Consider the following 16,564-nt stretch of genomic DNA (forward strand, 5'->3'; position numbering starts at 1 on the left):
AACTCCTTATTATAAAATAAAAATAACAATTCTTTGCGACGTCTTGAATAATAATGAAATGAATTGTGACCGAGAAAATTTTTCGCGTTCAAAATTATATAATTATTTTATGTATAATTATATAAAGAATTAGTTGTGGAAATGTAACTTATTGTGTTAGTGTTACAAATGATTATTGATTTTATAAATTGTTATATCACTCGCTTGGACACTCGACTTTTTATTGAAAACGATATAAGAGAGAAATAATTGGAATGCAACGTTGTGAAAGGAAGATAATATAATGATATAGTATAATGTTTTTCACGACAACCTCGCGATCAAGTTTCTCGCAGTACATCAGTACTCGCAGAAAAATGTTCGTCTTTATAGAATATAAGTACTATGATTTGACTGAACTTTTGCTAATAAGCGGATTACGCCCTTTCAGAAATTAAAGTTCAGATGCATACACACATATACATTTTTCTTCGTTCTTATGATATCATTTCGTTCTCGTTATTTTTCTCGTTATAATGTTTCAAATATTGAAGTAAACTTTGTATTTGCAATAAAATAAAAAAGTTTTTGATATGAGATTATATTAAAATATATAAAAGATAAACATTGCGTTAATACTTTAAGAATCACGAATGATCATTTCGTGTATTACAAAAAAAAAAATTGATATTTCGATCTGCGACAGTTGTGAATTAATCACTGCAGCTCACACTACAAACCTAATTGCAAAAGTATTATTGATCGTTTCTTCCTATGTCATATGCATGCTAAATTATGGCACTTTTTTTTTAATGACAAAAAATTAAATTATTTTATCCATGCGCGCGCGTATGTGTGTGCGTGCATACGTGCGTGTGTGCGTGCATGTATGAAAGATATTGTATACCTCTTTTTCCTTCAGTCTCTGATTATAAAATAGATCAAAATATATATATATATATATTCGATATATTTCGATAGATTCAATTCTAATTTCAATTCTTTTGATTAAACTAATTAACGGAACACATAGGTTGCTTTGATATGAGATACTACTTAGTTCGAATTGTAATGAATGATCTAAATCCTCCTCGAGAATTATAGTCTACACACTTACAGGATCGATACACGAGAGAAAAAAAAGATATTCATTTTTAGAAAAAAAAACCTATACAATAATAGCGCTAGATTGCCAATTTTAATAATATTATCTTGAATGGCTTATTATCATTTTATGATAAAGCTAGGAAATTGAGGAAAATTGGTTCTTTTTTATTTACGCTTATATTTCTCTTCTACTGGCGCTTCATAAATTTCTCACATTTGCTGTTTATTCTATGGCAATGACGTCGCTCTAAAAATTATGCTATGAATTTGAGAAAGAGGAGTCTATGTCTGACTTCTGTACGTAGAGGAGGAAGATAGGTTTTACATCGTTTGTTCTGATATATACATTTTCATTTTCACCGGAGATGGACTTCGTTGGAGAACGATACTACAAGTTGAATCGAATTCTTTTGTTGTGTCTTGGCCTGTGGCCTTATCAAGATTCAGGCTTGAAGAAAATTCAAGTAATCTTTTTTGAAACATTATTCATATCTTTTCTGCTATGTCAGGTACTATAAAAAAAGATTTTCACATTATTTAATTTATTTGTGCGAAAACTTAAATGAGGATATCTATTGAATATTTGCTTATGATAAAATAGGCGATAATAAACGTTTCATATAAATTAATATTTGTTAATATTTGTTCATGACGTATTATAATCTTTCAATGAGACTATTGCTTTCAGTTAAACGCATTTCTCGTAATAAAATGCAACATCGATACAATTCTCAAAATTTCCATGTATGTTATTATTAACTTTATTTATATTATAAAATACAACGCATATTTTCTACTTGCCGATAATGTAAGTATTCGTTTACTCTCAATGCATTCGAAAATTTCTGTCCTCTATATCCGTTTTTAATAATATTTTTAATAATATTTAATAATATTTTTCTGCCATTTTATTTTTTCTCTGAATTTTCTGATTTAAATAACGTTATAATTTAATTAGATATATTACAATTAAAAAAAATTATAAATATAATGGAAAAATTGGTTGATATCAGGTGCATGGCAAAGAAGCTTAGAGAATATTTACCTTATTATTTACCAGAATAGAATATTCACCTTGTTTGTTTGCTTTCATAGATCAAATATATATTCGACAGAATTCGATGCGATTGGAATATATTAAAGACTCAAGCGGAATTGGATATAATACGAGGATATGCAGATAACGCAAAATTATCTACAATCTGTTTTATGTGTAAGAATTAAAATTAAATGTATCATTCGTATCTCAATATTTCTTCCTTTCTTCGACATTTTATTTTTTGTATGCATCACGTTACTATTAAATTTATTTCTTAAGAAAAATTAAAATTTTACACAAATTTTTATAAAATTTTCAATGATATAGCTTAGATCCGTACAAATAATATCGCATATTTTTTCTATCTCATTATTTTGCATCAGCAGAGGAAAAATAAGCGTAAATAACAAAGAATCAATTTTCCTCAATTTCTTAGCTCTTACCATAGTATTTCTTTAAGGAAAGAGATATGTTTCTCTCTAAAGAAATTCATAGTTTTGTTTTCATTTCTTATATGATTCTAGTACGTTATGTTCATCATATTTAATTTTTGTATTTTGTCAAATACTTTGTGGCATAATTCGCATACTTCAGTGTTAGTTACAGTCGCAATATTGGCACTGTTAATAATCAGCTGTATACCATGCATATTCGATATAATTATGCCAATGAATGACTCGCGACCGCGACGATTACCAATTTTAGTGGAGTATTATTTCATTGATGAAGAAGTACACTTTTACATTATTTTAACACATATTATCGTCACCATGTATGCTGGTTGTGTCACAATAGCGGCTATCGCAACGTTACTCATAGCATATGTATTGCACACTTGCGCCATGTTTAAAATTACCAGGTAAAAACAAAAGTAGTTTTTTCAAAAGTAAATTAGTTTCTGAAAATAAAGAATCTCGAAAAAAAATTGTTGGAAAAAATTTAGTAATATTATCGTACTTTTATAGTTACCGAATGGAACACATATGTGACGAAAATGTACAACAAATGCCCAAGGATCTTAAGCAACATGTATTTTATGAAAAATTAATTCATGCTGTACATATTCATCGCAGAGCTTTGGAGTTAGTATAGTATAGTATTATATATCATTTCTTGTATTTGATGTCTTATTTTGCTCGGATAATCCAGAACAAAATTATATTCTCTCATATAATATAAATTAATTAAAATATAATATAATTATAAAAATAAAATATTATAAAATTTGCTGTTAAAGTTTGGCTACTATTTTGACGAACAATTTTGCGACATTCTATTTCGTATTATTAGCATTTGGAGTATCTTCGGCTATTCTCAGTGTCGTTAATGTAAGCGTAAATATACGAAAAAAATATAATCTCATGTATAACAAAAAAGTTAATTGTTATTACAAATACAAATACTAAAAAAAATATAAATATAAAAGATATAATTAATAAGCAACAATCAGTTTGTTAATGCAGTATCCTTGGATGATGTAGAATTACTGATGTTTTTTGGCATTTTATTTATACATTTGTATTACATATTTCTGGGAAACTATGTCGGGCAGAATATTATAGATACCAGCACTGATATTCATCAGACAATGTGAGTATTAAACACGATTTATACAGTATAATTCTTAATACATTTCTATATTTTTGATGATGTTCATGTTCGAAAAATAGAATGTAAATAGAATATAAATAGTATAATTTCCCATTAAATATAAATTTATACATACATACATACATATATACATATACATATACATATATATATATATATATATATATATATATATATATATAAAATTAATATGGTCTCCATGTCATTCGCAAGTTCATGCACGATATCACTCCCACATTTTAATAAAAAGATAATCTTTTCGAAACGATTAAAACACCATTTAATTAAGACTCGCAAGTACATAGGTAATCTTAAAAGACCGAAGTTTAGTTATATTCTGCTGTCAATTTCTTTATGCGCGACACACTTTCTTCTTTCAAAGTAGCTGATCGATATTATTGATCGGTCCGTCAGCTGACGAATGCTTCACACGTGGTCTCGATCGAGTACAATATCCGGGCGACAAAATTCCAACAATGAGAAAATATATATATATATATATATATATATTTATATATATATATTCTCATTGTAAAATATTTAATACACACACATACATATACACACACATATACATGTATGTACATATGTATGTATGTATTAAATATTTGATAAGAAAAAAATGAAGAAATGTATTTGCTTAATTAATGACATTAAATATATTTATCATTTAATAGTACAATTATTAATTAATTGTATTAAATTGTAAAATATTTATTAATTGTATTAAATTGTAAAATATATTAACAGATATAATACACAGTGGTACACAGCACCATTATGGATACAAAAGTCGATATTATTAATAATACGAAGAAGCAGCAAAAAGAGTGCTTTAATTACGAGTGGAGGTTTATTTAATGCATCGTTAGAAGGTTTTGCTATGGTAAGACAAGTTATATTGCCAAAAAATGTTCTGATCAGTATGCCACAAGAAAAAAAATATATTTATTACAGCTTATAAGTATGTCCATGTCATATATTATGGTTCTTCAATCTGTGCAAACGTAACGACAAAATTTATAGTCACATAAAGAATTCGATTCGCAAATTTAGAATGTATTGAGTGTAGAAGAATGTAAGAAATATATATATATATATATATATATATATATATGTATGTGTGTATATGCAATATGTGTGCGTATGTGTGCATGTGTAAATACACACGTACACATATATACATAAAACTACTAATAAAATAAATTTTGTGGTCACATTTATTTGTTTTTCAAAATTATTCCTATAATTATTACTTGTGCACATATAGTAGATGAAGATATTTCTTTCTCTCATATATTTCTTTTATCTTGTTTTTCCATCATTAAGAATTATATTTATACAGTGATATATAATATATAATATTAATTTAAAATTTGAATTAATAAATCAAAATAAGCGATATTTACAAAATTAATAATAAAAGTATTTTTTTAAGAATGATACAACATATAGCAACGACATCAAATAATAGCTTTTCATATATAGCAATTTTATTTAATAACAGTATTTATAAGGACAACTCAAATAAAAGGAGAATGAAGAATATACATATATAATTAAATATAAGGGAGGAAAATTAAAAATTATCTCACGCAAAGTCTTCAAACTCCGAAAGAATTATTAAAAAATATATAAACTTTAACATGTGGAAATTATAACAGTCTAAATTTTTTAATTTTATAGAAAATAACAGACAATATAAAAATATTTTCGTTGATTAATATAGATACTTATAATACTTCCATTAATTTTCTTACATATTATATATTATATTTAGAAACATTATACACACACACACACACACACACACACACACACACACACATATTAATAAAAAACATAGAAGAATATATTTATTTATATATTGCATGTATACATGTATTATTTCTATTTTTACCTTGATACCGTTCGAACTTGCTTTTGTATATCAAAGTTTAATTGTCAAATATACGAAGCATATATTCTGAGTGCACGATTTCGTATCGGAAATTTCATTAAAAATTGAAAAGGCACAAGCTCACATATAACACACTTGTTCATCAACACATTCCACAGCACATCATCTACGATTTTATAAACAAATAGAAATTCAAACGTTCACGGATGCTGTTTCATATCGTCAAGGGTAAATGCACAATGTTACGCGACGATGAAGAAAAACACATTTGAAACGGAAATTTAACACGATATAGCTGTATAGTGAAGCTCCTCGCATGACGGTTCATGCAGTATTGAGTGAAACTCCGCAAATGAAGAGCGTCTCTCACTATTACGCTTGCGCTGCGCCGCGACGCCGACGCCGACGCCGACGCCGACGCACACTATTCATTGTAATCTCATGTATCTGGCCCTCACACATGTATATATCGATTTTTCGTATATTAGAGTTTTTTCCTATCTCTATTGTAATATGTAATTTCAAAAAAATTTTGATATAATCTTTTTTTATCATCAAATTTTACAATAATATATTTAAACGAGATATCAGAATACAATCAATTTTGATAAAAAAATATGCGATGATATTAAATGGGAGAAATGAAAAAAATAATGATACAATAATTCAGCTGTTTGATATATTAAGATGAAATTATTAGGTTTATATATTAAAATTATTAAGTAAATACTGATTGATATTGGAATATTTTACATGCATATGCTATATAAAATGCAATTTTTATTTATTGTCTTTTGACTTAAGAAATATTTAAGAATACTGTTTCATATCTCAAAGAAAAAGAGTATAAATTACACGTAAAATAACACTCACTTTGGTATATTTCATGCTTTGAAAATATTTTGGAATAAGCTGTAGTTATATATCAGCTGACTGTGTATATATATATACACACACAATATATAAAGCTGTTTATACTTCAATGTGAAACACTTGACAATTCGATAAGCAATAAAGAAGTATATGCCGATTCGCGGTATAAGAAAATTACTTTTCTGACCGCGGCATTCTAAATTATACAAATTAATAAATTTCTCTCCACGTATCATTTCCGCATGTCTAGATGCAAGATGCAGACATAATTTTAATATATTCTTAAACACACGAATAATTTTGTAAATTGCAGTATTTGTACTTTACATTTCTTTTACAAGTGAAATGCAACACAGAGAAATATAATAGATTTAATTAGAGAGAGAGAAAGGGACAATGCGCGTAAGAGTATTACTCTCCATTTTTCTCGGGCACAAAAGCATTTTGCCTGGTGCAGGGAGATGAACTTTCTTGGAAATAAATATTATAAACTCAATCGACGTCTGTTACTGCTGGTTGGTTTGTGGCCGTATGATTATTCATTGTTTAGGTATTATCAAGTAATATTTTGTAACATCACTGTAGCATTGATGGTGACTCTTCAGGTAAGAATATTACGCAAAATCTAAAACTTCTATTAGTTACAGAGTGCTTGTTTACGAAATACAAATTGATATGGAAATTAAAAATTTAAATATTAATTGAGAATCATTGTAATTTGTATTTTTAGATTGCGAAATTAATAACGTTAAGACGAACCGTAAGTCTCATGCTGAAACTTCTCCCTCTAGTTTTACCTTGTTTCATCTACATTATAAAGCATCAAACATTTTGTATCTTCGCTAAAAAAGTGAGCCAATAATGTGTATTTATATCACGCCTTTCTCTCAACATTTCGAAATGTCATATTTAAATAAATCGCATTTTCTGTTTGTTTTTATAATGTACGAGACAAGATATATTATGTTTGAATATTGAGTCGTTCAATTATATATATGATTTTGCATAACGTGCATTTTCTGCTATTAGAATAATTATAATTAGAATAATTATTATATTGAAAAATCTTTGTAGTAATTTATTTTATTAATCTTTTTTATATTATGAGAGAGACAAAAAAGTATATTTAAGTATATTTAAACTATCTATCTTATTTAGATAGGGAATTTTATTCCTTAAATAAGTTGAATGATAAATAAATATTTCTTGTTAACATTATCTGGAAAAACTTATCTTATTTGAATTTTCTGCTTTTATTTACGCAAAGTTGAAACAATTGACATTTACGGTATAATAAGTTTAATTCTTGATTTGTAAATGAGCGATGAAGATACGGATCTTTATAGCAATAATCAAAGATGCACTATCACTTTCACAAAGATGCACTACTACAAAAGATGATCAAGTTTTTTCAGCAATCTGAATTTTTATGCTTCTCGTGAACAGATAAAATATCTCATCGATCATGTAGAACAAGATTGGAATATACTTAAAGATAAAAAAGAATTGGAGATTATAGAGAGATACACTTATATTGGAAATATGTGCACCTTGATTTTTACAAGTAAGAAATAAATATATATAACTTACTGGCTTTTAACAAACGCGACATGCAATTGTAAATATCTTAAAATTAAAAGCGTCTTATCATTATTTCAGTAATCGCTTTGGTAGCTATATCAATTATTACGTTCTTACCATTCGTACCAATCGTCCTCGATATCTTTATGCCGCTAAATTATTCGCGTCCACGACAACTCATATTTCCGGTAGAATACTTTATCGATCAGCAGAAATATTTTTATGTCATTTGTTTGCATTTTAATATTACTTTAAGCATAGTACTCGCTACTCTAGTTAGCACCGAATCATTGTACGTAACACACGTACTACATGCTTGCGGAATGTTTCAAATTGCCAGGTAATAAAATAAACAAAAATCTTCCACATTTTTTATGTATTGATGTATTGATGTATTGATTTTTTTATGTATTACATATTTAATGTATATTGATAGATTATTATGTATTTTATTTTAATTATGTGTATTTAATACTCTACTTAATATTTTATTTAAATTTAAGTTTTTTAATTAAGTTTTTTAATTCAGTAAATGAATTTATTATACGCGACTACTATCTCCACAGTTATCGAATGAATCAAGCGTTCGACAACAAACTATTACAAAATTGCATACCTGAAAAGCGGAAAATCATCGTTTGTAAAGGAATAATCGAAGCTATACACATTCACAAAAGAGCTCTCGAGTCGGTACAATGCATTTTTTACAATACAGTAATTTAAAACAACGATATTTTCTATCAGTTTAATACGTTATTATATTATTGAATCTCCACAACAATATTAATGCGGTTGAACTAAAAAATCTCTCCGAAAATTCAGGATTAAAATGCGCGAAAATTTTACACATTGATGATCGATTGATGGACTAAATATTCTTCCTATATGGACTAATATTCTTTCTCTTCAAGGTTTTCCGAATTTCTATGGTCTACCTTAGCGATATCATACAGCATTTTGTTAATAATCGGTATTATATCTCTTCTCATTAATCTTTTCTGCGTGAGTAAAATTTTTAAAACTTTTTTTTTAGGTATATATGTATACCTTTTCTTTAATATATTTAACGAGGCCGATTATGGATCTCATCGATATTGATAATTGTATAATTAAAAAATGATAATTTTTATAGTAAATTCTCTCTATTAGCATTTGCAGTAAATATTTTCTCCTAAATTTGTATCTATTTCAGCTTTTGCAAGCAGTACTATTTATAAAAAAGATGAATGATATAATAATTTTAATTGTATTTACCTTTGGTCATTTTTTTTATTTATTCTTGGGTAACTATGTTGGTCAAATTTTAATAGATCATAGCGCTGGTGTCTTTGAAAACATGTAAGTAGAGACAAACTTTGAGTATATTTTGAAATTCGAAAAGTTGGTAAAAATTTTTGAAAAGGATTTCAAAACAAATTTAAATCTTATAATATCAAAAATTATAAAACACAATAAACGATTAAAATAACGGCAAGGATATAAGCATTGAACAGTTATTATCAACAAGATATATGAAAACAATTCAATATTAAATAAGAATTTCAGTAAAAATATATACATTCTATATATAACTAAAACAGAATATTGAAAAATAATTTTGCGTTTTGTGCTGATATTACACCTAATATGAAATATCAATCGTAAATATGAAAATTCTAAATATTCAAGCCTAATTTTTAGATATATCACGCGATGGTACGGCGCTCCTTTAGAAGCACAAAGATTATTGCCAATTATAATGCAAAGAAGTATGAGAAGTTGCAAAATGGTCGTAGGCGGTACGTTTGTCCCATCATTCGAAGGCTTCGCAGCGGTAAACGTTACATTATATAACGACATTATTATATATTAATTTTATTATATATTAACTTTAATAATATTATTATATATTGATATTATTATATATTAATAATTACAATTAAAATAAGCTACTTTTTTCTTAAACTTTTGTTTGCTGCCTGAACTAATTTTCAATAATTCATTTCCCTATTAAAAGAAGATTAATAAAAATTGAATCTTCTTTCTATAACGTAAATCTTGAATTTCAGCTTATGAGCACGACTCTATCATACTTTACAGTAGTTTGGTCGGTACAGAAGTAACACTGGTAAGCAATGACAATTTGACATTTAAATCGTAGTTATACTAAATCAGTAGAATTACTTTGATATAAAATAAAATTGCATCTATATAATATCCTATGAAAAAAAACATGAAGAAAAATAAATATCAATACAAATTAACGATTTCACATCAATTTTTCCCAGTTTTTCTCTATTTTTATTATTTATTAAAAATAATTATTTTAATATAACTACAATTGGTAATGAATAAATTAATTATCTATTTCGAGTTAATTTTTCAACGAAAAGAGAGAGAGGGAGAGAGAGAGAGAGAAAAAAATACATTAGATTTTTATATTTTTAGAAATAAATATATCGATGTAAACGTTATCGAATCTTGCTTTTTTAAATAAAAATATTGCTTAATTGTTGTAAAGATTGTTTCCTTATCACTATGTTGTTTACTTATCACTATGTTGTTTACTTATCAATATGTTGTTTACTTATCAGTATTTAATTATGATATGTGCACAGTCATATTTTAATCCATCTATTAATCTGTGTTCTAATTTTATTTTGATCACATATATCAATTCAATTTTTACGCAGAACAGAATCAAGAATGATTATCTCTTTAACAAAGAATAATACTAAATTTATATGATTGTGTATATAATTGTATCTCTACTGTATTGTTACGTCTTGTGCTATGACGTATTTAAAGCGAATATAAAACGGTTTATTTAACTGTCTGAATAAAAATGTAGAATTTCACTCAAATGAAAACTTTATCACGCTTGCATCAGTTTGAAAAAGAAATGATAAGAAATAAAAAAAGCGACGATTAAGAAATTTAAAGATAAGTTATAAATAAAAAACTAAATATTTATATACTATCTTTTACAAAGAAACAAGCAATATTTGCAATATTCATTGAAGACTTTTTCTAATCTTATTACGACTCTATTAATAGCTACAGATATTTTATTTATAAAGATAATAAATTAAATAATTACATATATATAAATAATTACATACATAATTTCTAGAAAAGTTTTTCTTTTTCTTTCTTTACAAATACTGTAACAATATGTTTTATTAATATTAATTATCTCTCTAAATTACGATAATACCAATAATATAGATAATCAAAACAAGATCTGTGTGTATTATGACAATATATTATTTTTACTAGCACACGATGAATACGACTTTTTTAAGTCAACAATATTTTCAAAAAAAATTAATTTTATTCACGCAGAACTACATATATTTTTTATGAGAAATATAAACGAGTACATTTATTCATATACTACATATATAGACACACTATCTATATTTTTACCTAGTAAACCTAGTACATTTTACTGTCCAGATCTCTTTTGCTTCTATTAAAATGCAGTCAAACTGCCAAATATACGACACATGTATTCTGGATGCATGATTTCATGACAGAATTTCATTAGAATTTGACGAGACAAGTTCACATAATTTACCAGCACATTTCACAGCACAAATCATCTACGATTTTATAAACAGATAGAAATTCAAACGTTTACGGATATGCTGTTTGATACTGTCAACGGTAAATGCACAAAGTTACGCGACGCTGAAGAAAAACACAGTTATCGAAACGGAAGTTCAACACGATATAGCTGTATAGTGAAGCTCCTCGCATGACAGTTCATGCAGTATTGAGTGAAACTCCGCGAATGAAGAGCGTCTCTCACTATTACGCTTGCGCTGCGCCGCGACGCCGACGCTGACGCACTATTCATTGTAATATGCCTCTCACACATGCACATGACAATTTTTCAGATATTAAAGTTTTTTCCTATCTCTATTGTAATATATATGTAATTTCAAAAAAATTTTGATACGGTCTTTTTTATCATCAAATTTTACGATAATATATTTTGACAAGATGTCAGAATACAACCAATTTTGATAAAAAATATGAAATGATATTAAATAGGAGAAATGAAAAAAATAATGATACTTAACAATAATTTAGTTTCTTGATATGTTAAGACGGAAAATTATTAGATTTATATATATATATTAAAATTATTATGTAAATGCTGTATAAAAGACAATTTTTATTTATTGTCTTTTAATGTGATATATTTCAAAGAAGAAGAATATAAATTACATATAAAATGTCACTCATTTAAATATATTTCATGCTCTTAAAATATTTTAGAATAAGCTGTGTAGTTATATATCTGTGTATATATATATATACACAGATATAATGTGCATAAACAGCTTTATATATATATATATATATATATATATATATATATATATATAAAGCTGTTTATGCTTCAGTGAAACACTATTGACAATTCGATAAGCAATAAAGAAGTACATGTGCTGATTCGCGGTATAAGAAAATTACTTTTCTAACTGCGGCATTCTAAGTCATACAATTTTTTAAATTTCTCTTCACATATCATTTCCGCATGTCTAGATGCAAGATGTAGATATAATTTTAATATATTCTTAAACACACGATTTTTCAAATTGCAATATTTGTACTTTACATTTGACAAGCGAGATGTAACGTAGCGAGAAATATAATAGATTTAATAAATGGGAAAGAAGGAATGGGGGAAGGGGGAGAAAGGGATAATGCACATGAAGATATTGTTCTCTGTTTTTCTGAGCACAAAAGCATTTTGACTGGCGCGGAAAGAGATGAACTTTCTCGGAAATAAATATTATAAACTCAATCGACATCTGTTACTATTGGTCGGTTTGTGGCCGTATGGCCATTCATTATTTAGACATTGTCAAATAATATTTTGTAACATTATTGTAGCATTCCTGATGGTTTTCCAGGTAAGAATTATTACGCAAAGTTGAAAAATTCTGCTGGTTATAGATTGCTTGCTTATGAAATACAAGTCAACTTGAAAATTAATAATTTATAAGTATTAATTGAGAGAGAATTATATATCATAATTTGTACTTTTAGATAGCGAAATTGATAACATTAAAACAAAACGTAAACCTCATGCTGAAACTTCTGCCTCCAGTTTTACCTTGTCTTATCTGCCTTATAAAGCATCAAACATTTTGTATCGTCGCTAAAAAAGTGAGCCATAATGCATATTTATATCACGCTTTCCTCTCAATATTTCGAAATATCATATTTAAATAAATCGCGTTCTCTGCTTGTTTTTATAACGTACAAGACAAGATATATTATGCTTAATATTGACTCGCCCATTTATATACATATATAACGCGTACGTTTTATTCTGCTATTAGAATAATTATAATTAGAATAATTAATATATTGAAAAATATTTCTTTGTGATAATTTATTTTATTTAATCTCTCTTTTTTATATTATAAGATTTAAAAAGAGTACATTTAAACTGTCTATCATATATAAAGAATTTTATTCCATAAACTTAATGATAATATATTTTGTTATCATTATACCTGAAAATTTATTTATCCTACTTAGATTTTCTGCTTTTATTTGCGTAAAATTGAAAACATTCACATTATAATAAGTTTTCTTATTTTGTAAATTCTTATCTTGTAAATGAACGATAAAAATACGGATTTTTATAGCAATAATAAAAGATGCACTGCCATTTTCTACTACAAAAGATGATCAAATTTATTTAGCAATCTCAATTTTTATGCTTCTTATGAACAGATGAGATATCTCATGGATCATGTAGAACAAGATTGGAATATGCTTAAAAATAAAAAGGAATTAGAGATTATAGAGAGATACACTTATATTGGAAACATGTGCACCTTGGCTTTAACAAGTGAGAAATAAATATATGTAACTTACCGGCTTTTAACAAACGCGACATACAATTGTACTTAAAAGCATATCTTATCATTATTTCAGTAGTCGGTTTGGTAGCTATATTAATTATTATGTTCTTACCATTCGTACCAATCGTCCTCGACATCTTTATGCCGCTAAATTACTCGCGTCCACGACAACTCCTATTTCCGGTAGAATACTTTATCGATCAGCAGAAATATTTTTATGTCATTTGTTTGCATTTTAATATTACTGCAAGCTTAGTACTCATTACGCTGATTGGCACCGAATCGTTATACGTAACATACGTATTACATGTTTGCGGAATGTTTCAAATTGCCAGGTAATAAAATAAACGAAAATCTTCTGCATTTTTGATGTATTGATTTCTTTCATATACATGTCATAAATATTTAATATATATTAATATAAATTATTAAATATATTAATTTTTTTAATTAATTAATCAATAAGTATTTTAATTATTTGTCATATCAATTTATAATTGCGATCGCTATCTCCGCAGTTATCGATTGAATCAAGCGTTCGACAACAAGCTGTTACAAAATTGTACGCTTGAAAAACAGTCAGTCATCGTTTGTAAAGGGATAATCGAAGCAATACATATTCACAAAAGAGCTCTCGAGTCTGTATAATGCATTTTCTTATTAATTTAAAACAAAGATATTTTTTATCAGATTAATACATTGTCATACTATTGAATCTCCATAAAATAATATTGCCATTAAACTAAAAAATCTCTCGAAAATTAACGCAGTTAAAAATAATACGCAGAAATTTTGTATTGAAGATCAATTAATGCATCAAATCTTCTTTCTCTTCAAGGTTTTCCGAATTCCTATGGTCTACTTTGTCGGTATCATACAGCATTTTGCTTATAATCGGTATTACATCTTTCCTCATTAATCTTTTCTGTGTGAGTAAAATTAAAAAAATTTTTTTTTAGACATTTGTTTGAATTTTTTTTCCTTTAACCTAATGAGGCCGATGTACATTACTGATAATGATCAATTGTATACATTTGAAAAATGTTAATTTTTATAATAAATTTTCTTTATATTAATATTTGCAACAAATATTTTTTCCTAAATTTGTACTCATTTCAGCTTTTGCAAACAGTATTATTTATAAAGGAGATAAAAGATATAATACTTTTAATTGGATTTAACTGTGGTCACTTTGTTTACTTATTCTTGGGTAACTACGTTGGTCAAATTTTAATAGATCATAGCTCTAGTATCTTTGAAAACACGTAAGTAGAGATAAACTTTAAGTATATTAGATCTTCTAGAAAGCTGATATAAATTTCTGAAAAGGATTTCTATAAACATTTTTAAATCATATATATACAATATCAAATATTATAGCGCAATAAACGATTAGAATATCAATTATCGACATTTTATTCATCAATATATCATAAAAATTGAATACTAAATTGAACATTAAGAGAATTTTAATAAAAAAAAAGTATTAGTTTTAGATTAGTTATATATATATAACTAATCTAAAACTAATACTAAAACATATAATTAATACTTAAAAAAATATTAAAAAATAATTTGGCCTTGTGCTAATATTTTGTACATAATATGAAATATCAGTCGTAAATATGGGATGAAAATTTATATTTAGGCTTAATTTTTAGATATATCACGCGGTGGTATGATGCTTCTTTGCAAGCACAGAAATTATTGCCAATTATAATGCAAAGAAGTATGAAAAGTTGCAAAATGGTCATAAGCGGTATGTACGTTTCATCGTTCGAAGGTTTTGCAACGGTAAACATTAACGATATTACTATATATTAACGTTATTAATAATATGTATATTAATAATATTATATATTAATAATTACACACACACACACACACACACACACACACACACACACACACACACACATATATATATATATATATATATATATATATATAAAATTATTAATATGTAATAATATATAAGACAAGTTACTTTTTTCTTAAAAACTCTCTATCTGAATTAATTTTTAATAATTCGTATTGCTATTAAGAAGATATTAATAAAAATCATCAAATATAATCTTTCTTCTATAATGTAAGTCTTGAATTTCAGCTTATGAGCACGACTCTATCATACTTTACAGTAATTTGGTCGGTACAGAATTAATATTGTTAAGCAATGACAATTTATGATATAAGTTGTGTAGTTATACTAATGTAGTTATAAAAATCAATAAAATTGCTTACTATATAAAATAATAAAATTAAATTAAATCTTATGTAATATCTTATTATAGAGGTCAAAAAAATATATTAAATATCACTATCTATTAATGATTTTATGTCAAAATTATCCCTATTCTTTTTCTTTATCTTTATTATTTATTACAGTCATTTTAATATCACTACAATTGATGCTCAACAATTCAATTATCCATTTAGAATTAATTTTATGTCAACTGGATGCAACTGGATTTGCATATTTTCATAGATAAATATTGATGCAAAGGTTATCAAACTTTCCTTAGATATAAATATTGCTAAATTATTATAAAACTTTACTTACCAATATTTAATTATAAATTGTGTGCTGTGTATAGTCATTAATCT

General features: G+C 26.3%; 4 protein-coding genes across 4 annotated transcripts in view; all 4 read left to right on the forward strand.

Moving 5' to 3' along the window:
- Alpha-man-ia (alpha-Mannosidase class I a) overlaps nucleotides 1-16,564 on the forward strand; it is a 478,743-nt gene that overhangs the window by 391,443 nt on the left and 70,736 nt on the right. The window lies entirely within an intron of this gene.
- Nucleotides 1,452-4,700, forward strand: LOC145972523 (uncharacterized). The gene is made up of 8 exons (XM_083101242.1): nucleotides 1,452-1,595; nucleotides 1,775-1,894; nucleotides 2,182-2,299; nucleotides 2,720-2,984; nucleotides 3,091-3,207; nucleotides 3,363-3,453; nucleotides 3,576-3,715; nucleotides 4,487-4,700. The coding sequence occupies exons 1-8, from the start codon at nucleotides 1,452-1,454 to the stop codon at nucleotides 4,698-4,700; spliced, it is 1,209 nt and encodes a 402-aa protein (XP_082957368.1).
- On the forward strand, nucleotides 6,971-10,264 carry LOC145972537 (uncharacterized). Its single transcript, XM_083101260.1, has 9 exons — nucleotides 6,971-7,114; nucleotides 7,240-7,359; nucleotides 7,956-8,073; nucleotides 8,169-8,430; nucleotides 8,657-8,776; nucleotides 9,002-9,092; nucleotides 9,283-9,428; nucleotides 9,771-9,903; nucleotides 10,139-10,264. Exons 1-9 carry the CDS (start codon nucleotides 6,971-6,973, stop codon nucleotides 10,190-10,192), a joined length of 1,188 nt encoding a protein of 395 aa, XP_082957386.1. The 3' UTR covers nucleotides 10,193-10,264.
- On the forward strand, nucleotides 12,780-16,121 carry LOC145972524 (uncharacterized). The gene is made up of 9 exons (XM_083101243.1): nucleotides 12,780-12,997; nucleotides 13,134-13,253; nucleotides 13,830-13,947; nucleotides 14,034-14,295; nucleotides 14,479-14,598; nucleotides 14,799-14,889; nucleotides 15,080-15,225; nucleotides 15,622-15,754; nucleotides 16,068-16,121. The coding sequence occupies exons 1-9, from the start codon at nucleotides 12,854-12,856 to the stop codon at nucleotides 16,119-16,121; spliced, it is 1,188 nt and encodes a 395-aa protein (XP_082957369.1). The 5' UTR covers nucleotides 12,780-12,853.

The sequence above is a fragment of the Camponotus vicinus genome, unplaced genomic scaffold (assembly GCF_025532165.1).
Source record: "Camponotus vicinus isolate PSW18456_S1 unplaced genomic scaffold, iyCamVici1.0 SCAF_5, whole genome shotgun sequence".
NCBI lineage: Eukaryota > Metazoa > Arthropoda > Insecta > Hymenoptera > Formicidae > Camponotus > Camponotus vicinus.